We start from the raw sequence: 24,308 nt of genomic DNA on the forward strand, positions 1-24,308 counted from the left end.
TCCCATCTGACAATGCAGGGTCTAGGTCTCCAGAAACCTAAACGCCAGAACCCTTACTCTTCACTGACAATTACACATACAGTAACAGAGGAGTAAATACTGTATCTTCGTCATCCCCCAGAAAATAAGGGCATGTGGTCTTAATGCTTCTACGTGCATGGATTCAGTCTTGTACAGTATGTATTTTTGCAACTCAACAAAATGACCTTACTGAAATTGATGCCTTTCAATATCAGACATTTAAGACAATAAAAAAATACATAGGAGTAATTTTCAATGTGTTAGAAACAACTGAAAAAGCACAGAATTCTCCATAAACTATCCATCTTGTTTACAATGAGTACCTACTTGATAACAAGGAAAAATGTTATGGCATGATAATTTTGTTTTATATGATATAAAGCAAGCATGCAGAATACACAGTTAATTTATATTTTCAGATAAAGGAAATAAAGCAAAATGTTCCTTACTTTCTATGTCGGTGGGGAAAAAAATACAATATATATATATATATATATATATATATATATATATATATAAATATATATATATATATAATCAAAAAATAATAGCCAATACCATTCTGTGGCTAACAAAATGCTATATATATATATATAATATTTCCATTTTTAATTTATATATATTTATATATATATATATATATATATATATATATATAAATAAAAAATGGAAATATTACTGTATGCTAATTTGCATATCTTAGACAGGTCTGCAACCCCGCCTTTCACCATTATCACCCAGCACACAGCACTTCCACTACAGCAAGGGATTCTGGAAATGACATGCAAAAGAGCACACAGTGCCACCTTTTGCATCATAAACCATAAACATGGTTCCCTATAGGCTTAAGCCACAGTCAAGCATATAGGAAAGGCAAATATTACAGTAAACATACAACAATGCTGAGTAAATACTGTATCTTCGTCATCCCCAGAAAATAAGGGCATGTGGTCTTAATGCTTCTACGTGCATGGATTCAGTCTTGTACAGTATGTATTTTTGCAACTCAACAAAATGACCTTACTGAAATTGATGCCTTTCAATATCAGACATTAAGACAATAAAAAAAATACATAGGAGTAATTTTCAATGTGTTAGAAACAACTGAAAAAGCACAGAATTCTCCATAAACTATCCATCTTGTTTACAATGAGTACCTACTTGATAACAAGGAAAAATGTTATGGCATGATAATTTTGTTTTATATGATATAAAGCAAGCATGCAGAATACACAGTTAATTTATATTTTCAGATAAAGGAAATAAAGCAAAATGTTCCTTACTTTCTATGTCGGTGGGGAAAAAAATACAATATATATATATATATATATATATATATATATATATATATATATATATATATATAATCAAAAAATAATAGCCAATACCATTCTGTGGCTAACAAAATGCTATATATATATATATAATATTTCCATTTTTAATTTATATATATTTATATATATATATATATATATAAATATATATATATATATAAATAAAAAATGGAAATATTACTGTATGCTAATTTGCATATCTTAGACAGGTCTGCAACCCCGCCTTTCACCATTATCACCCAGCACACAGCACTTCCACTACAGCAAGGGATTCTGGGAAATGACATGCAAAAGAGCACACAGTGCCACCTTTTGCATCATAAACCATAAACATGGTTCCCTATAGGCTTAAGCCACAGTCAAGCATATAGGAAAGGCAAATATTACAGTAAACATACAACAATGCTGAGTGCAGGTATAGACATAATGACAATTATTTTGTATCTATTTGTGTCATTCATAAATAATAAATTGCTAAAACAGTTTTTGACATTTTACCAGTTCACACCATACCTGTTATTGATAGAAAAACAATTTTGACATGTTTGAGATGTCTGCAGGATCAGTACAAAATACTTCCATATTAAGCTCTCTTTTGTAATTGTTTTTTCAAATACAGTTTACCAAAGTTTTTATACTAAACAAAATTCACATACCATGAACATCAATGGTGATAAGTGCGCCAAGAGTAATGCGCTCCATTTTTGTTAGCTTGCCTCTCACTAAATTGACAATATCTTCAATTTGTTCACTGCATTGTTTCAAATAGATTTGTAGTCCCCCTTTTTGCATAATTGCCTGGAATATATTAAAAGCAAAAGGATATTCAAAATAATGTAAAGGGTTGTGTCAAGTGATTGAACTTGCAGTATCTATTTTGATTCCTTCTTTTCGACTTTGCTGAAGCCTATGAATAAAATGTGCTTCATAAATCACAAAGGACTTTCTATTGTAGGCAAGCTGCATAATTTACATGATATATTTTGTGACTTTTGATAAGAAAGTTATTTTTACTTGTGTAGTATATTACTTCTGAGCCTAGTAATAAAACATTTTTAATTACATTTTTAAACATTTTATGAAGTGTATATTTTTCATTTTGGAGTTGAACCGACCACTCCCTATGTGGTGTGTATACCTGTATTTGCAAGCACCTATGAAATCAGTGAAATCCTTCCTGTTCTTTACTAGTTTCGGGTGTTTTTTTTGGTTGAATGTTCTTGTCATAATTACATACACTATACACAATTAACATGACATCAATTTGTTGATTTAGGTAATAACTAAGAATCTATTATTATGCCTGCTCCTAGCACAAATATTTGTAGTCTAGTTACTGCTTCTTAGGTCTAGAGCTGCTTTTGAGCTGCGAGCTCGGAGGTCGGGAGTTACTGGTGTGTCCTCCATTACTGATGTCAGTTTGTTTTGCATCGGATTCTATCTGTTCATGTTTGGCTTGGGAAAGCATGGTCTTTTTACCCTACTTTGAACACTCTTTCCTAATGCAAGAAGATAAAGAAGAATTTAGCTATCTGTATGGTCTCAGAGCTCTATGTGTCACGTGGACAGAATAGTTCTGTTCATTGTCAACTACCTCTAAAACATCCATAGCCCAATGCACTTGACCAGGTAAACATAAAATAGTCTTGGTTTTTAAAATGTTCTATACTTCTGCAAAATGTCTTGTTGTAGCCTTTACCTATATACAGGCATACCCCGCATTAACGTACGCAATGGGACCGGAGCATGTATGTAAAGCGAAAATGTACTTAATGTGAAGCACTACCTTTTTCCCACTTATCGATGCATGTACTGTACTGCAATTATCATATACGTGCATAAGTGATGTAATAAACGCATTTGTAACAGGCTCTATAGTCTCCCCGCTTGCGCACAGCTTCAGTACAGGTAGGGAATCGGTATTGCTGTTCAGGACGTGCTGACAGGCGCATGCGTGAACTGCTGTTTGCCTATTGAGCGATATGTACTTACTCGCGAGTGTACTTAAAGTGAGTGTCTTTAAACCGGAGTATGCCTGTATATGACATATGTTTTATATACTGTATCTATCAATGCTATATTTGCTTATTACCTGGATGCATGATGTGCCAATGCAATACATTTTCATTTTTTATTTATACGTTGTTAAGATATTAGGTGTTTATTAGGATATTGCAATAACAATGTGAGGCTCCGCCTTGTGCAACATGTCTTATGGTTCATCTAGAACTCATTCTTCTGAAGCACATTTTGAGGTTTAAATATTTATCCAATGTACAGTAAAACTGGTGTTGTGAATTCCATCTCTGCGGTGTAACACTAGGTAAGTGTTCTGTTTCAGGAATGTGCTGACAGAAATCAGACCCTATACTAAGGTCTTCCTATATTCAATCCAATTTTTAAAGCAGAACATACACATTGTCAGAGTTGGAATATATTCATTCTAGTTTTGATGCATATGACAGAAACAGCAACTGCAACCAAATTGTGTACTCCCATTTAACAATTAAAGTAGCGAGGTTCCTAGAACATATTTTACATCTCCGTTTAAACCAAGCTTCAGCACTGATGTAAGAGCAAGGAGTAAATTCGTCACTGCCATGACCACTTAATAGGTGCACCAAAGTGGTGCCATGACTGTGGGTGCTTCCAATGAAGCTCATTAGCATCTTGTACATATAACTTTAAACTTATGGCTCTTCTGTATTTTCAGATTGTCAAGTTAATGAAAGCATTGTTAGATGGAATGGTTAAATACAGTTTTGGATCATCTGCCTCTCAATGCAATTGCACATGTTAATGAAAGTGCTGTTAGGTGGAACAGATGATAATCTCATTTCAATTGTGGAACTGACATTGGAAGATGCCACATATTGTTTCCAGCATACATAGGAAGCATTGTGCTTATATTGTATAAAGCCCTAAAAGTCCCTAGAGGTGTCTTAAAATTATAGTGTGCATCCATTATCATGAATTAGGTATGTGTGCAACAGAACTCTATCTAAGGCTTTCCATTTCCATTCACTGTGTATGTCGATAGTCGGTACTCCAATATTTATTTACATTAATGTAATATTGGGATTATTCTGGGTGAATATTTTTGAATATGACATAATTTCTTGAGTATTTCAGTATAAGGTGATCACTTTTTTATTTGGACTAACAATTGATATACAGACGAGACCATGAGTATTCTAAAGCTTGCCTTAAACTAGCCCGGTTACATTCTGGGTATGTGCTAGGTGTAACCTGGCTAGTTTAAGGCAAGTTTAAGGCATTTCTGCATTGAATAATGACCCATAGGATTAACACAGCAGGGGTCCCTGGCAGTCCTATTCAGTTTGAATGGGACTGCCAGGGACCCCCGCTGTTAATCTGATGGGCCATTAATCAATGCAGAAATGCTGGGTCTAGTTTAAGGCATGTATCCAGCATGTACCTGGGTGTACCTGGGTCTTTTTGGCGATTGCCACTGGTTTGTGTTAGAATAACCGTGGGCACTACAGTAAGTGTAGCACATGCCCCCCCCCCTCCTCTGGGAGAACTTGGGTAGGCTACTGCTGATGTAATGCTGAATACCTGCGAGGGAAAAGGATAGACGAGTTGCCCACAATAGTGTGGGGGAACAGGATAGTCCTTTTGGTGATCCGCGGGTTCTTCTCCTCTTGGTGTCAGCGCCTCCAGACATAGTGGGTTCAGCAGAGCTGAAGGCAGTCCCAACATGACAACTTTTACCCCCAATAGCTCTGTCCAAAAGACTGCCAAGCCAGATGTATAAATGAGGATGATCTTTAATGTAGCAGCCACTACAGGTGTAATTACAGTGTACAGGTGTACCGCCGAGTATTCTAAAATTTGCCTTGGAAAATCTGGGGCAATCACCAACAATACCCCAGTAATGCTGCAACATTTTCTGTGACATTTCTGCAGAGAAACTAATGGCCCATCGGATTAACACAGTTTGAATTGGACAGCCAGGGACCCCCGGTGTGTTAATCCGACAGGCCATTAGTCTGTCTGCAGAAATTTCACTGAAATGTTGGCAGCATTACCTAGATATTGCCCCAGAATTTCCAAGGCAAGTTTTAGAATACTCGTCGGCGCACCTGTATGCTTCAGTTGATAGGATAGATCCCTGGCTTCTGGATGGTACTGGCCTGTGGGTAATATTGAGGCCTGGCTAGAGAAGCTTGTTGCCCTCTGCCCATGAGGCTGAGACATGTCTCCTTCCCAGCCGGGAGGAGATGTCTCCAACACTCTCCCACCCCATGCATGGGCAGGTTTGAAACCAACTGAAGGTCTCACCCCTAAGGGGCTGAACTTCAATCTATAATTTAGGCACTTCCTTCCTTAAGCTCAAGGAGGGAGGGCCCAATATCTGTACCACCATTGGCTAGCACAGATCCCTGTGTCATCTCCAGTCACTCAGGAAGTCAGCGTGAGGAGTGGCAAAACCCCATAGGATAGCCTGTCACTGTCTACATCTTATTAGAACTTACGTGACAGGGAAGGTAGAGAGATAGCTGGACCAGCCATGGCTATATAAGACATGTTTTCGAGAGTCTTCTCTTTTCCTCAGGTTAGCAATACTGATTTACAAAGATTCCATGAGTTAAACACAGATGTAAAAAATAATAAAAAAAAGATTACCATCTAAGGCAGATAATGCAGAGAAGGAATTGCAAAGGGAATAATGAATAAACAGGGCAATAAATGGATGAAAGGGATAGTGAGACATAGGACGATACATCCATCAGCATTGTGCAGGGGTGGGGATGCATGTGGGGGGGGGGGGTGGAGGGGAGAGGAGTTTAATTGTAAAATGAACAGAGAGGCAAGGAGAAACTTTACAAACAATTAATATAGTGTGTTTAAAAACCCCATATTAGCATTAAGTTCTCTTGTTTTAGTGTCAAAGAGCATTATCATTTTGAGTTCAAATGTTCTTGAGTGCTTTTAAACATTCCTTTGAGGATTTGGATGTTTAAGTCATGTATGGAATGATTTGGCTGTGAGAAGTGGTGTCCCACTGGAGTGCTGTATCTCCCTTCATGGTGTGTTATTGTGTGTCTGTGTAGGTTCATTCTGGTTTAAAGTTTTGGCTGGTTTCACTATTGTAGCACCCTTAGTAACATTTGCTGCAGTGATGGTGTACCACCATCACTTCTTAGAATCCTTTAAAGGCACCATGCAATGTAGCCGTATGTTGTCAGGCAAAGCATATGTTGGACATTTTGCATGAGGAATTTCAGAGTCTCTCTGATAGAGCCTCGATTTAAAGGTCAGACAATCTGCATGGTGTGCTATAGAGATCTTTACACTGTCCTGTTACACAGATACCTAATACATGATACTGAATGCACACTCGAATTTTGAGAAACATCTAGGGACTTTTCTGACCTAATCTAAGCATGATGCTTCCTATTTATGCTGGCAACAATATATGGCATATATCACTGTCAGTTTTACAACTGTAATACAATCATCATTTGTTCCACCTAACAATACATGAAATAACATGTGCAACCACATACAGCTGCAGCGGCCGTTATTCAAACAAATCACACGTTGTGTACATCGGAATACCGATGTCATGACACGGGATTTCTTCCAACCGTACCGCCTTAAGACGTGAGTGCAGAAAATGGCATTTTAGAGTTCTGGTTTTTAAACACCTTAAATTGACACAGTAGCACAGTAGCACAGTACTGTACACATTGCAATTCATTCATTTCATTGCACCCAAAGAAACAGAATGCATGAAATTGAAACAAAGCAATCACGATAAGCGCGGGTGCCTGGGGCGATTGGCCGCGTTCATGGTGCGTTGAGTACAGCAGAGCACACGAAATCGGCGCTGTGATTTGTTTGAATAACGGCCGCGGCAGCTGTAGAACATTTCACAATCTGAAAATATATTCAGCTGAGAACAGTTTGGAGGTGTACAGTATGCACTCACTATTAATGAGCCTCAGTGGAAGCACTTATATGCCAGGACATACTGTAAGTTTGGTGCACCTATTACATGGCAAGGTAGTGCTGATCTTACGCTTTGCACACATCAATGCTGAAGTTTTGGATTAAAGAGAAAGGACTATTTCTACAGATGTACAAACCAGTACAATGAATTACAAATATACTGTCATTTGATAATACAATGTTTTGCTTCTAACAAGTTTCTATATAATGTATTGCATTGGCCTGAGAGGAAGCAATTCTGATATTCTTGAACGTCATGTTGTTGACTTATTTAATTTATCAGGCTGTTTTTAATATGTACTTTTTTGCCTTCAGGTACTGTATCTACTGTTTTTCTAGGTCTTGACTGTGACATATACAGGGTATTTATATAAGCTCGTTTCTTTAATACTTTATTATTATTATTTATTTTCCATCATTTTAGTGGTAAAGGTGTTATAATGGGTTATACAAAGTATTTCAATTTTGTTAAACTAATGTATTGATTTTAAATTTATATGCATAGTTATTATTTATTCTTATAATTTTAATCTCTGGAGCTGTTTTAGGAACATATCAATGTTAGATTCTTTGCCAGACTAAACATGAACATTGTACTTATTTTGTCTTATAAGAAAGGAATAGAATTTATATTAAACATGTATTAGGAAATTCTGCTCATAAGATGATACAGTAATTTCCTCCACTTTTAAGTATTTTGTTAATGACAGCAAGAGTTTGGGGTCTACTTTTGAGAAGCTATTAAACATAACTTGAACTGTGATACAGTTATTAAGTTTTAGCAACTCTGAGTTTTCCAAAGTAATAGAAACATTTGGTTTACTAAATATTTGATTCACTCATAAGTGCTTCTGAAGGTACCATGTGATATGATTTATATCAAACAGTTGAGTTTATTGATCACTGTGTTTCTGAAATGGGGATTTTATACAGTAACTATTTAATCCTTGAAATTACATGGTGTAACATTCCCAGAATAATATAGAATTGGGTGGCTGCATCTTTTTTGACCATTCATTTGATTATCTGTCAACTGACAATATCAACTACCTTGGAAACCTCCATGGTCCAATGCACCATGCTGGATGCTATCACAACTTGGCCAGGCCAAAGTAAAACCCACTGTTTTCTTGGACTCCCTGCATAAGCAGTGATCGACTGAGCCATAACTTCTTGAAGAGATTTCTTCATGGCCGTCTCCACCTTAAACAAAAAGAAATGTTATTAAAAATAACAATACATACAACACAAGATGGCAATAGATGCAGGTTAAGCCTAAATGGTAATTCTCACACATGACATTGTTTGTTATTATTGTTTATTTTCTGTCCATATTGCCAGACTTTTCTCTATACTTGTTACATTAAATTCAAATCTGTTAATGAAACCCTACTATGTGTGCATGTAATGGTTAGAACTGTATGCATGCTAGTATGGCTGAAGTTATCTGTGGAAGGGGTACCTTACATTAATGCAGTAGCATATTCTGGGGTTTGCACTTTATTTTCTACACCAAAAGTCAAAGATAAAAATTCCCTTTATAAAGAGGGAGCCTTGATAAAGTGCACAAGCACGAAACACTGGACTGGAGCTGAGCACCCATGATATAACTCATTGTGGAACTTCTTTTTTTAAACCATTGGTTTCACATCATGGACCCAAGTTAAGAAATAATGAGCCATTCTGCGTTTGCCTCTCTTCCCATCAATTATAAATGACCTACTGTAATCTAAAAAGTGGTTTTTTTTTTAAATATAGATTTTCATTTTATTTATATAGCACAAAATATGTACGCAGCACTTTATAGAGATATTTATACAAGGCATGTACTGTAGCAATGCAATCGGAGAAATACAAATACAGAGAAGTGAATAATATAACAAACATTAAGAGAAAGCGCCCCTGCCCCAAGCATCTTACAATCGATATAATACAGTGGAAGGAATTAAGTGAGTACCGCATTGGCCTGAATATAGTGCTATGTTTTTTTCCTACAAATGTCCTTCCAAAAACTGCACTCGTATTATATGCGCAGCCTAACACCTTATATTTTTGTTGTAGAACACCTACAAAACTGTAGGGGTCGTATTATGTGAGAGGTCGCACTATATTCGGGCCCATACGGTAGTTACCTGACACAAATAAGATACTACATTTTTTTTACATGTTGTTATCTTTTGTTAAGTATTTCTCCCTTTTTTGTACTTGTCAATGAATGTGTCTGATTTAAGCTAGCGTTAACTTGTCAAAGAAACGTGTGTCTTACATTTCATGCAATGGCTAAAGTTCACAATATTAATTAACTGAGGGTGATCGCGGTGTTAAAAAGCCTGTTTGATTTATAACTTCTTCATCTCTTAATAACACTATATTTCATGCCACTTTCATAATACTTGTCTTAAGAACAATGCAGTTCTCATAAAACATTTTACTAGCTGACCATCACAAATTGCAAGCACTGTTTCATCCAATAACTGCAAGCAATGTATTGCAGAAACTCTTGCAGTGATGGGGTTAACCGTTTTAAATGGATCATTTCACCCTGACAAAAAAAGGAAAAAGCGTATGATATATATTAAACAATCACACACGAAAATCTGCTTTTCACCTACCTACTGTGCACATGTAGATTGCTCTCTACTAAAATACTTTTTTTAAAGTTGACTATCACATCATTTTAAGACATCTATAAATCTTACAGCCCTGGGGCCTCATTATTCAAACCATCCAAGCTGTACTCTAAATGAGGTTAGTGTAGCATCCGGGCAAGACATTAACGCACTGTCCAATTTATCATCCAGTTCTAATTACATTTCCTAAGTCAATAGCCAGTTCACTTATCATCGATGGCTTTTTAAATGGCACTATGTGCAGTTTTTCCTTTTATCAGGAGGATGAGTATGGGGTCTCATATCATGGCAACATAATGATACTGTAAGTCTGGGCTTCTTGCCCTGAAGTTGGGATCAATCCATCCATTTTTGGCCAAAAGTCTTTATAAGTGTCTTTATTTTTAACTAGTCAAAAAAGTAGACAGTTTAAGTAGTCTCTCAACCCAGATGAGACCACACATATCGTAAATGGATATGGCTATATGTTACTTATGAAAATGAATAGTATATATATATATATATATATATATATATAGGCAATACGATACCGGATGAGCGAATATCAGAGGCAGCACTCTATGAGGTAGTCAAAAAAGAGATGTATTTAGTGAGACATCATATCCAACGTTTCGGTCCTAAACACGGGACCTTTCTCAAGGTGATGTACGTGTGTATGACCGCAATGTTGGATATGATGTATCACTAAATACAACTCTTTTTTGACTACCTCATGGAGTGCTGCCTCTGATATTCGCTCATCCGGTATCGTATTGCCTATTATTTCATACAGGATTTGCACCCACCTTGATTTACCTGACGGAGTGCCTTGTTCTCATCTATTCACTATATATATATACACTTATGTATACATTTTATATGCCTTATATATGGACATTTGTTGATCTCTTTTTGGGGGTTTTCCAGTGAATTTCGAACGTTGCAACCAATCTTTTTCTACTGCTGGACACTTGGCAGACCCCTGCACCACCCCTCCATTAAAGACCAAAAGCTGGCAATCTTATCAATCTAGCCATATTTAGGGGACCTCATGGACTATTACAAAATCTTACAAACTATACAAAATAATAACATATCAATCTTCAATGTGTAGAGGGACAAAATATATATAAAGGTTGTCATCATCGCAAATATGTTTTATTTTTTATAATGCTAAGAATGTTCACAAATCCCCCACAGCACAAAGATAAATTCAGATATTCTTCATTAATGCACATACAAAAATGTATATCGTTTTAGCATGGGATAATAATAATAATAATAACATGTTCTTGAATAGCGCTGCTAGTTTTACGCAGCGGTTTACAGAGACATTTTGCAGGCACAGTCCCTGCCCCATGGAGCTTACAATCTATGTTTTTGGTGCCTGAGGCAGAGGGAGATACAGTGACTTGCCCAAGGTCACAAGGAGCCAACACCGGGAATTGAACCAGGTTCCAGCTGCTTCAAACTCTCAGTGCCAGTTAGTGTCTTTACTCACTGAGCCACTCCTTCAGGGATGGTTTGCTATGCATATCAGTGAAAAATGTTTAATGTCCTCCACTACACCTTAATTAAACTAAAGTGTGAGAAGTATAGTAATTGTAACCACAATTAGTGCTAAATGCCATTGTATGGTCATTGCAACCTGTAACAACTTCCTTTAAATGATGGATCCTTCCCTGTTAAAAGAATACAAAACAACATTCCCACTAGCTAGTCATAGACAGAGGGACTCTACCCACTTACTGGTATCAACTCCTCAGCATTACCATATTTAAAATACTGCATTGTACATGTACTGTAGGTTGTTTAAGACCCACTGCTGTTTAATGACCATTTTCTTTGTTCTCTCCTTCATTACATAATGCCATCAATACCTCATGTATTGATTGGGGAAAGAGTATATTTCACAGGCAGCAATGAGGGAAAGAACACATGATGCTTCCACTATAACCTGCAGGTCCATTTATAAGATCTTAATCAAAAGACACACTTTTCTATTTTTCAATTTCTTTGTGTTCAGCTTAAATCATTGTACTGTTATAACAGTACTCTAGAATGAAAAGTATTATACCAAAGTAATGGAAGGAAATTCTGCAACTCCAACGGTATGATTGTTATGCATTTCTCTCTTATGAAGCCTTTCAGCATATCAGCCATAACTATTCTCATTTTCATAAGAGAAATCCTGGTCTTGGTTATTGGTCCAAGTCCAACCTTACACAGCAAACAATTATCATAGAAAATCAGCATGCAGACAACCCTCAAGTCTGATTTACTGCGAACTTTGTGATCTGAGTATATTTTACAGATGCATTTGTGACTTGACTTGATTATGGGAAAAACCTATGTGTTATTCTTGGCGGAAAGTTTAATGCTACTCTACATTTGTCTGTCGGGGTCTGCTGCCTAACAGCTCTCTGAGGGTGTGTGGGGATCAGATGGCTCTTTTATGACAGCGTGGCTGCACTTACTTTCCTTCGTGTGCTCCAGCAGCACTCTCCACTAGCCTCCCCCTCCTCCGGATCAGGTCCTGACAGCCTTCGCGCTCCCTTGGGGCTCACGTGACCCGGATCACCTTCAACATGCAAGACTCTGGGGAAGAGGCAGGTCCGCGAGCTCCAGCAACCCCTGCAGCGCCGTCAGCTGCCGCACAGACATAGTGGTTGCACCGCCTCCCCTGCACCCAGGTAGGGTGGTCGCCTCAGTGCAACTTGCTCAAAGGCCTGCGTTGGCCATTTTGTAACCTCGCAAGCCCAGGCCCCGCCGCCCCTAGCTACAGCTCCTGGCTATGATCTCGGGGATCGATGCGCTCTGCGGGTATCTCCGGTGGTCTGTTCTCCCAAGTTGGAATCACCTTCACCTGCTTAGATATGGCTCAGTCTCCGCACTGGGAAGGACGATTCTCCTCACCCAGACTTGGTTCCATGGAGCCACATGGCTCCAGCGGCCATTTTGGGTCACTTGTGATACACAGAAGGAATCTCCTATTATATCTTTAGTTTACCCTTTTTAAAATAGCTTCTGACCACTCTGTGGGGGAACCTCGGAGAGCGCTATCTGCTTTTCTGTTTTATTTTTCTGTTTATTTCTCCCGGTTTTGGAGTTGTTAAACAATGGGAGTCAGCGGAGCCGAATTGGTATGCAACTTCACCGCTCAGTATCCCGGCCACGCCCCATGGTTCATTTATTTAACCCCTGCAGGGCACTCTCTCATACTTCACAAAGTTTAGTCCATAGGACAATAACAAATTGCATATATTCAGTGTAGGTACCTGCTAAACGGAGTGTACCTTGACGAGGTTGAAAGGCTTGAATCATGTTTTGATGAACAGATGTAACCAAATGACTCCTTTGTTACACAGACTGTGGGGGCTATGCACTAAGCTCTGAGCTTTCGCGCAGGCCTGAAAAAAATTAGCACGTCCGATAAAAAATGAAGCCGGCGACGCGATTCACTAAGGCCCGCAGCCCATTTTTTATCGGACGTGCCCAAAACTGGCTTATCGTGCGTGCAATGTATTTCCTCCCTGCTAGCGTTCTAAACATTTATGTGCGCTAGCTGATAGGAAAAAAAGCCGCTTGTAACATTTGCATGGAGATTTGCTATCTCCATGCAAGACTGTTACAGGCGATCGTACACTAAATAAATATATTTTAATTATAGTGTAGATGTGCAGGGGGTCTCCGGAGCTGAACAGCATTGGTTTCAGGTCCGAGGACCCCGTACTTCAGGAGAAACAAGCCCCGTTATGGGGTGCCGGTATCCCCTGCAGAATTTCAATGTCCCGGTCACGTGACGCGGAAGCTTGAAAGTGCAGGGGATACCGGCACCCCATAACGGGGCCTGTATCTCCTGAAGTAGGGGGTCCTCGGACCTGAAATAAACGCGGGTCAGCTCCGGAGACCCCCTGCACATCTACATTATAATTAAAATGTATATTAAAAAAAGAATTAACAAACATAAATACACGACCCCCCCGCACCCCTAACACATACAGTACAATAATGTGCATAATAACTATTATCCAGATATGGATAATAGATTATTTGCCCATTATTAAACACTGCATTAGCATACCTAAATAAAGTCAATAAAAACAGCAGCCAGCTAATCCAATGAATACAAGCAGTAACAACATCAACAATGAATTAATTAAACCATTAACCAATTACACCAATTAATTGCAAAACCAACTCAAAATGAATAGTATCACTAACCAATCAAACCAATTAATTACAACAACATTAATAAATGTTAACATTAAAAGACAAAGAAATACATTCAAACAATCTCAGAAAGAACATAAAACACATTAGGTAACATAATACAACATTAACTACAAACGAACACCAATCGCAAACATTTTATTACATTAAGCATGAAAAAAAAAACTATTACATCCACATAAGAAACTGACATAAAAATATCAACAGCAATAGCAAGCCACAAATGCCCCCCAAATATTGTAATAATAATGTATTAATCTGTACCCTAAAGTGGTACAGATTAATATATTATCAGTCAATATGCCTGCCTCCAAAAATCAAAAATCACATCCAAAGAATAAACCTGTAAAAAGAGACATTTACAAACATTGAATATATTACTTACCATTAGAAGCGGTGGCCCTCCGACTCCCGGGGAAACAGGATGCTCACATACCTTGAAGGCCTCCAACAGCATCCAATGACATCCGCCATCAGGATCCGGCTCAGGTACCCAAATCTTCTTTTTTCTTTATTTACTCACCTGCTTCTATCTTCATCTGTAACCATTTCTTCATCTTCTCTATCTTCTATCTTGATCTGTCAATCCAAAATACCCCATGTTAAATCCCAAGCGATGTTGTCCCGTCGTCTTCTTGGGCTCAAATGAGGCGTCACGGCCTTAAATATGGCTAGTGACGTCACTTTAGCCTCAAAATGGTTATCCGCCACCTGATTTGCTGTTAAAACCATATTCCGACTTAAAAAATTTTTTTTTACATGACGTCACTTAAAGAGAAGGATGCCAGCCAATCAGAATGGCTGTGCTTCATTTGCCTTTAAGATGACGTGACGAAGCCGGCGTCACATGGTATTTCAGCCAATCAGATCGTGGGAACCAATTCCACACTCTGATTGGCTGAAATACCATGTGACGCTGGCCCTCTTGGATCTCGTGACGTCATCTTAAAGGCAAATGAAGCGCAGCCATTCTGATTGGCTGGCATCATTCCCTTTAAGTGACGTCATGTAAAAAAAAATTTAAAGTCTGAATATGGTTTTAACAGCCAATCAGGTGGATGATAACCATTTTGAGGCTAAATGTGACGTCACTAGCCATATTTAAGGCCGTGACGCCTCATTTGAGCCCAAGAAGACGACGGGACAACATCGCTTGGGATTTAACATGGGGTATTTTGGATTGACAGATCAAGATAGAAGATAGAGAAGATGAAGAAATGGCTACAGATGAAGATAGAAGCAGGTGAGTAAATAAAGAAAAAAGAAGATTTGGGTACCTGAGCCGGATCCTGATGGCGGATGTCATTGGATGCTGTTGGAGGCCTTCAAGGTACGTGAGCATCCTGTTTCCCCGGGAGTCGGAGGGCCACCGCTTCTAATGGTAAGTAATATATTCAATGTTTGTAAATGTCTCTTTTTACAGGTTTATTTTTTGGATGTGATTTTTGATTTTTGGAGGCAGGCATATTGACTGATAATATATTAATCTGTACCACTTTAGGGTACAGATTAATACATTATTATTACAATATTTGGGGGGCATTTGTGGCTTGCTATTGCTGTTGATATTTTTATGTCAGTTTCTTATGTGGATGTAATCGTTTTTTTTTTCATGCTTAATGTAATAAAATGTTTGCGATTGGTGTTCGCTTATAGTTAATGTTGTATTATGTTAGCTAATGTGTTTTATGTTCTTTCTGAGATTGTTTGAATGTATTTCTTTGTCTTTTAATGTTAACATTTATTAATGTTGTTGTAATTAATTGGTTTGATTGGTTAGTGTTACTATTCATTTTGAGTTGGCTTAGGAATTAATTGGTGTAATTGGTTAATGGTTTAATTAAATATTTGTTGATGTTGTTACTGCTTGTATTCATTGGATTAGCTGGCTACTGTTTTTATTGACTTTATTTAGGTATACTAATGCAGTGTTTAATAATGGGCAAATAATCTATTATCCATATGTGGATAATAGTTATTTTGCACATTATTGTACTGTATGTGTTAGGGGGTGTATTTAGTTAGAAATATTGTTTAGTATTTTTGTTGGCACAACATTGGTACCTCAGGCCCGCGGGTACCCCGGGACGGACGCGGGGTCAGCCGGGGACACCCGCGCAACCCCCGGCCTCCCTCGGGGACCCCTGCAGGGTCAGCCAGGGGCACCCGCTGGCCTGTTGTATGGGTTTTGCGCCTGCAAAAAGGTAAACAAATAATTTTTTCTAAGTCCAGATTTTTTTATCCCCTGCCTTTAGCTGGTGAGCTTTATTCAGCGCAACTTTAACGTACGATCAGTTTGCGTTGCTTAGTGAATCCCGCTGAAGGGCAGGATTCAGCGCAAACAGCTGATCTTACGATCAAAGTTGGACATAGAAAAATTTCAAGGAAAAGCCCATTTTAGAGCGCAAAGTGCCTGTTTGCGCGGCTTAGTGCATAGCGCTCGGCGGAACTTCACGTTCTAAAAGCACTTTGCGCTCTTAAAATGACTTATCACTGCTTAGTGCATAGCCCCCTTAGTTTCTAAATGTAAAAATGTCACGATTTTATTTTAGCCTGATTAGTAGGAACACAGGAATTGTTCTTTGTTTACCATAAATGTACTGTAAGGCCAATCCTTTTACCAGCTGCATACTTCACAAAGGGAGGAGCGTAGGAAATATGTACAGCACTTGTTACTCTACATTTTAACCATCTTCAAATACATTCTTCCACTCCTCCTTATTTGCCATAGTCCACCGTATGAATAGAATATCAGATAAGAAAGATGGTAAAGAATAAATAAAACTACTAAATGTTCTATAGTTATTTCAAAGTTTAGATCATTTAGTATCATACTAAAAAGTGCAAATGCTCAGGCTGGGCTTATTTACAGTATGAGAGACTAAATGGTATCTCTAAATATCATATACATCATTTTCATGGATGCAAATGTGAAGAAAAAATCTAAAATATTAAAAATTTAGTTACTGTAGGAATTCTGTGTCAATTTGTAGTGCACATTAATTGTCAATACAAAATACCAAATGTTACAAACACTTAAAATATGTTAAGCGTAAAACAATTTAAACAAAAGCTTTGCATTGGAGAAATAATAGTACTGTAGTGTGTAAATGTAATTTTTTTTACATTTATCAAATTATTTGCTTCACTAAAGACATTCGGATGACCTAAAACTCACGTTGGGGCTTCACAAGTAATGTCAGGTAATCCTGTACAACAAAGAGGTAAGAATGTATTTAGCTAATTGATCTACCTGATTGTTGCTACACTGGGGCCCAAAATCACTAAATTCCGTTAGCCTCATTATCATCGTTAGATGAACCTAATTTAACAGCCGTTAATCATAAAGCAGTATTCACTTAAGCAAAATAACATGACGTTAACAAAGATTTACTCCCATTACAACTCTAGCGTTATGTTTAATGACTGTTAGTTTTAACAAGATGCTAATGACGCTAAATTAAACTCATCCCTAATCCTTGTTAAGATTAATTCCAGGAAATAACATTGTTACTTGAATTATAGCTAAACTTGGCATTTCTCCCATCCAGACCCTGAAATACCGTTTGGAGGGGAGAGAACACCAATGCTAAATGATAAAAGTTCATGAAATTAATGCTGCCATCTTTTTAATATATGAACCCATTATTCGCAATCCATAACTAGCTGGAAATTTAGAGCTACAAATGGGTTAATATATAGCTAGCATTAGATCACTTACCCCCTTGTATACTAACCCCTTTGGAAAACAATGGGTTAATAACCCCATCTCTACACCAGTGGCCTAACCACCCTCCTTGTGGCAACCACCAAAAAAGTTGGCTAATAATGCCAATATAAAATGAAGATACCGTAAAACTAATTGGAAAATACATAAACCCAAAATAGCTAGTCGCTCCATCCTGTATGATCACAAAGGTCATTTATTATAAGGGTTGGGTGCACTGAAGGGAACTAAATATAATAAGAACAAAGCGAGGTCCAAGGGATCTCAAAAAGCCCCTTTTACAGTGCACTGTAAAAAAGGGGAAGAATAGTGGGATCCTTTTTCCTCCCTTTAGAAGGGAGGAAACTCTGCTGAAATGTTATGTGACAGCATGTCCCATGTACAAGGCGTGTAGTCATTGCAAAGCACATGGTAGGAGGCCACATAGTAAATCAAACAATTTGACTGGTTGCTTTAGCATGTAAAAAGCACACACACGAAAGACTTTACAGAGGCGGTTTTCCCACGTTAAGTGATTGGTTGCTTCACCACGTGGTAACAAATCTGATTTATTGTACTACTGTACGTGGCCCTACATATGGCGTTTATGCTATGGAGACTGGCCCTACATATGGGCTGTGCATCGCATAACCTTTTAGTTGACAGCGTAGTGAGGATGCTGAGGAATGGAGTCCAATAAGAAGAATTAAGATGAACAAGAAAAGCTCTTATTTTTCAACTAATATTAAAAGAGGATTATTCTCAATCAATATTGAGGAAGGTTTGTTGAGGGACACTGATGGCATCAGATTTCTGTAGGCCACTGGACTCAGGATTAGTCTGCATTCCTGGTGGTAATGGCAGCGAGCGCTATGGCCCCAGTGGCTATGTGGGTGTGTGGGTGCGCAAAAGCGCTGTGACACGTACGCTGTCAGGGAAGACAAGAATTTTGTCTTCCCGTGCCACGCCGTAGTCACGTGGTCGGCACTCAGCCAATAGCAGGACATATATGCCCCATCATGGCCCCGCTCCCATCATGGCCCGCCCCTCGCACTCCCCTAGAGCTCCCCTGTAGTCTTTGCAAGTGCTGCCATGCCGCCAGGCGTGCATGCAGCAGGGAGGACTGGGGCCGTAGCCATAGGCCTCATTTGAGGCATCGGTTTTAATTTTTTACATTGCACTTCCCCTGCCCCCATTTTTTTCTTCTTTAGACCACCAATTTAAGAGGATTACATTACTTTTTAATATTACTCAAATATATTTTTGTGTCCTTTTTATTTTAAGGTTGGGCATCAGCTTATTGAATTATCACAATGGATTAGTTCATGGGGGTCATTAATACTGAAGACTTTGGATGAGCATTACATGGATGGGGTAAGTGGTTTTATTTCATTGTTTACCCCTTGAGTGTCAATAAGGCTACCTACACTGGCGACACACTTTATTCGAACTCGGCTAGTCCCACGAATTCGGGTATACCCGGGTGTATTGAGGTTTGTGACTGTTTTCTCCCCGAGTGCATTGGGTTATTTTCCAGGCAGGGATTGAAGCATTTTATTCTCGCTGGCTGCAATACTGCACAGTATATATATATATATACTCTGCATTACAATTCATGAATTTATGCCATCTGGTAGACACGCGAAGCATTGCAGCCTATTAAATCCTAATCATTATCATTTAACCGATCAGCCGCCCGTCAGCCAGGCATGAACCCAGGCTGGGAAGGCAAACGCAACGGGGCTTGTCAGAGGTGAGGAGCGGCGCATTCCAGGTATCTGCCAGGTACATACTGGGTATTTGCTCGAATAAAGTGTGTCGGTGCAGTAGCCTCACTGCAACGTAAGGAGAAATGACCCCTCTATATATGTGCATTTTGATATTGTATTTTGAATTGGCACCATGGCCTACAGCCCTATTAGGCAGTTTAGGCAGTTTTGGCTAATAGGGCTGTAAGCTGTTGTTATAATGGTGGTTATTAGTTGGGGTGGAGTACTGTAGCTGATGGGGCTAAGTTCCACAAGGAGAATATAGGTATATCAATATTTTTATTTTCATCTTCATAACCTAAGAGTGGACATCTCTAGTTTAATGCACGTAGACGTGCAAATAAGTGTGATTGCCACTGGGAATCGGGGATGACTCTACATGTAATGATATCATGATATTTTAGGAATTAGATTAATAGCTATTTTTGGCACCAAAAATGCAATATCTTTTATGTTGATATTAAAAAGGTACAGAAAAAAAATGATAAGTTAGCAATTTCAATTATTATATCCCTCCGACAAGAGACAAAACAATAATAACAGTGTGTATAAAGTTTTTATCAGCACCTAAAACTAAGCATATAGAGGAGTGAACATCTGAATGGTTCACGGGAACAAGGAGGAACCCTGATTTCCTCCAAAGTTACAATAGAGAACAAAGGATAATGTTCCCAGCACTCAGAGAAACTAATAGAGATAGAATATGTCTTAAAATATATATTTTTTATATGTAGCCCTCTTTCCCCTTATGTGAAGTCTACTGGTGCTGATATTACCTGTTGGCTCACAGAGATCTGAGCCTCCATCACTGAGAGCCTGGGGTACACCCGAGATACTGGATGAAAGCGCCTCCATCTGTACGGGATCCCAATGGGTTGGGATAGCCGCGTGCAGGAACAAATAATCATACCACACAGAATATAACTGTAACCTTTATGACCTTTACTAAGCACACATATGATATATGTCAATCACTCTATGATGCATAAGCGGGTGTTAATTGCTTATACACTCTGCCCGTCTGTAGCAACCAACCACCGTTTTACCCCCACACCGTGTCCATCGTACTGTCCGAGGCCCTTGGCCACTCTATCACGTAAGTGTCCCCAAGTGAAACCCCCACCCTTTAGGCGGGATCAGCGCCGTGCTGTACAGTGTTGGTGCACTTGTAGAACTGTACCTGCCTGGGGCTCCTGCACCCGGGTAACAGAGAATACAACAGGGAATCCGTCCGATCCGACGTCGTCATCTGCCACCATGTGGGGTGAATTCCGTCGTGGATAATATCACTGTCTGGATAGTCTCTGTGTCCTTTGTGGCGTTCTGGTCCCAGAACCCACCTTGCAGGGCTGCGCAGCATAGCAGCTGTCTCCCCTGACTACCAAATAGCTAATGGGGCAGAGTCCCTATCTAAGGGCCGGTCCCTAAAGCAATCACTGCTCTACTTGTGAGTCGGAGCCTAACTGGGGCCTGGGGGAAACCGTCTGGCCTAGCCCAGAGGAGTACCACTCCCTGGACACTACTGACCCTTTGCTGTCCCTCTTCCGACTGGCGTGCTCATCACAGCGTGAAAAATGTATCTATATTTGTGCAGGGGAATCCGGCCGCGCTATTGGCTCCCTGGCATCATGTGTTGTATGCCCCAAGGTATCATGGGGCTTGTTGTCCCCTACGGATGCCCCTCTGCTAAATTGCGCCTCGTGGGTCTATACTGCACATGCGCGGCATCTCGCACATGCGCAACTCAATCCAAAATGGTGGCATCCTGACTGGGAGCTGCCGGTAGTCCCCAGTGATGCACTCGCCTAGCGCAACACCTCCCCCCCTCCCCCCCGGCATCCACCTTCTCCCTAACGGCAGCGGAGGTAGGGGACTGAGAGGGGAAATATATAAATATATATATTTTCGAAAAAGTACCCGGGCGCTATCTCTATATGACGTGTATAGGATGTTAGAGTAGGATGGTGAAGTAAAAAAAGGGGGTGTAATACAGCCTTAGAATAATGTTCTTATGATGTCCTCCTGTGACTCGGAACCCCAGCAGGATCTATCCAGGACCCTTGATAACAATAAAATACAAGAAAAGATGGGGGAGCACAATTTGAGGAAAAGGACAGTTAATGATGTGTCCTATTAGACTGGTGATCGATGTGGTAAGAGACACATCTATTGAAGCATCAGTCTATGGAGTGGACTCCATCTATGGGAGGCGAACATACAGTGGTGTGTGTATGTAGGTGGAAAGATAAAAGAATAAATAACTTACACGGACTTGTGTAAGTTCTATCACGGTGATTAGATCAATACAAATATACAGCGGCTGCGGTGTATTGCAATGGTATATTGCTTTATTACCCTTCCCTACACCGCAGCCGCTGTATATTTGTATTGATCTAATCACTTTTTCATTTTCACGAGAGGAAAACCTCCTGGAGGGAGAAATCCATCCAACGAAGAAAGCCGAAGGCACAACGAGGAAAGAAGTTCCGACTGAAGGAGAACCTATCTTCCAAAGAAGAATAGCAATCCAAAGAAACCTTGATGTGATAGAACTTACACAAGTCCGTGTAAGTTATTTATTCTTTTATCTTTCCACCTACATACACACACCACTGTATGTTCGCCTCCCATAGATGGAGTCCACTCCATAGACTGATGCTTCAATAGAGATGTCTCTTACCACATCGATCACCAGTCTAATAGGACACATCATTAACTGTCCTTTTCCTCAAATTGTGCTCCCCCATCTTTTTTTGTATTTTCTTATATATATATATATATATGTATATATATATATATATATGTATTAAAATATACACTTTTTTACTATATATATATATATATATAATATATATATATATATATATATATATATATATATATATATATATATATATATAGTAAAAAAGTGTATATTTTAATACATATTCTATCTCTATTAGTTTCTCTGAGTGCTGGGAACATTATCCTTTGTTCTCAATAATAGCAGTGCATTCCCATTCCAACCAAAGGGAAGTCACTAGTATTTCATAGTGTAAAATGTGGGCTTTAGAATGGTTGTCATGACTTGCTCAGTGCAGATGGCAATACTCGGCATCAAGTGTGTCTAATACAGTGACAATGTGGTGTTGTGCTTTTGAAGCAACAGATGTTGACTGCCCCCTTCATTTGAGCAGTCTTATTTTCTTCCTGTTATTTTAACCTCTCTTCCATTGTTCTTGTCTACCTTATCTTCTTTGTTCTCGAACGGAATTAAACATTAGCGCTGGGATTCTGGAAGCTTTGATAAGGGGTATTGGAGATTGATCCAGCCATTGACTTGAATGGCAATTAACGCCGATCAAGCTACGATCCCCCTTATCAAAGCTTCCCCTTAGGCCTATTTGCAACATTCTTTAAAAGCTGCTTTATTATGTCACATAAGCTTCTGATTCGAGTTCATTTGAACTAAGCTCAGTCATCCCTGACACCAAGAAGCAGCTTCACCGAACATTCAAAGCTGTGAGCAAGAATGTATTAGTCTGAGACCTTTAGAAAAAAATGATATATCTATAGAGATAATAGTATAGGGACATAAGTGTATTCTGAGCCAATCTGGGGGTGGGGGAAGGGAAGGGGACAGGGGAAGGGGAAGCTCCCGCGTCAGCAAAATGAGGATAGTATATGAAATCAAATAACACACAAACTGGTGCAATAGAGGATAAACTATAATAACAACATAAACAGACAGACAAGTTCCTCCTTGAATGCACTCAGAAAGGTAAGTCAGAGCGATATGGTTGATAACATTAAAAACCTTTTAATCACCAAATAGTAAGAACATATTGTATAGAGGGAAATGGTAGAAGTAGTCCACGGCCAGTCCCTTAAAACAAACCAAGAAAAGATCTTCCTAAATAGGTGTATGGAAGATAGTGGGGACAATACACCACCTAGGTGTGGGCTACAGAAAACTGCAAAGTCTCGCCACAAAGTAACTTCAGACTTGAAAACCTGTCCTGATGGCAGGAATTCTATTATCAAAAAACCGGCACACCTATAGAAAAAAGTATGCTGATACTAGATCTGAAGAGGCGGTTCATATACAGTTCGTGAGTAATAAAGCCCTTACATCCGTATACATAGACCACAAGGAATGGGGGTGTATGTCAACTCCAGAACACAAATGAAGTCAACGAATGATGTGGGGAGTAATACATATAACATAAATTAAACCACATACATAGCTATTAACTACGTGGCTAGTGAGTAGTAACCTCTGCGTAGGGCAAGCACAAAGCGTGCTCTGCTAGTGCCCAGAGGCACGGTTCAGTGACCGTATCCAGTTATGGCCTCAGAATAATATAACACAGTTAATGCAGAGGTCACTGCCCAAACAGGTGTATGGACGATAGTGGGGACAATACATCACCTAGGTGTGGGCTACAGAAAACTGCAAAGTCTCGCCACAAGGTAACTTCAGACTTGAGAACCTGTCCTGTTGGCAGGAATTCTATTATCAAAAACCAGCACACCTATAGAAAAAAGTATGCTGATACTAGATCTGAAGAAGGTGTGGGCTACAGAAAACTGCAAAGTCTCGCCACAAAGTAACTTCAGACTTGAAAACCTGTCCTGTTGGCAGGAATTCTAATATCAAAAAACCGGCACACCTATA

The 24,308-nt window shown here is 39.1% G+C and overlaps 1 protein-coding gene across 1 annotated transcript in view; it reads right to left on the reverse strand.

The window, feature by feature from the left end:
* The window catches only part of LOC142495286 (dynein axonemal heavy chain 3-like), a 1,152,169-nt gene that overhangs the window by 723,280 nt on the left and 404,581 nt on the right, over nucleotides 1–24,308 (reverse strand). The window contains exons 25-26 of the mRNA XM_075600542.1: nucleotides 8,385–8,537; nucleotides 2,012–2,153 (exon numbers count right to left, since the gene is read on the reverse strand). Coding sequence (XP_075456657.1) covers nucleotides 2,012–2,153; nucleotides 8,385–8,537 — 295 coding nt within the window. The remainder of the gene's footprint in view (nucleotides 1–2,011; nucleotides 2,154–8,384; nucleotides 8,538–24,308) is intronic.

This window comes from Ascaphus truei, chromosome 5 (genome assembly GCF_040206685.1).
Source record: "Ascaphus truei isolate aAscTru1 chromosome 5, aAscTru1.hap1, whole genome shotgun sequence".
Lineage (NCBI taxonomy): Eukaryota > Metazoa > Chordata > Amphibia > Anura > Ascaphidae > Ascaphus > Ascaphus truei.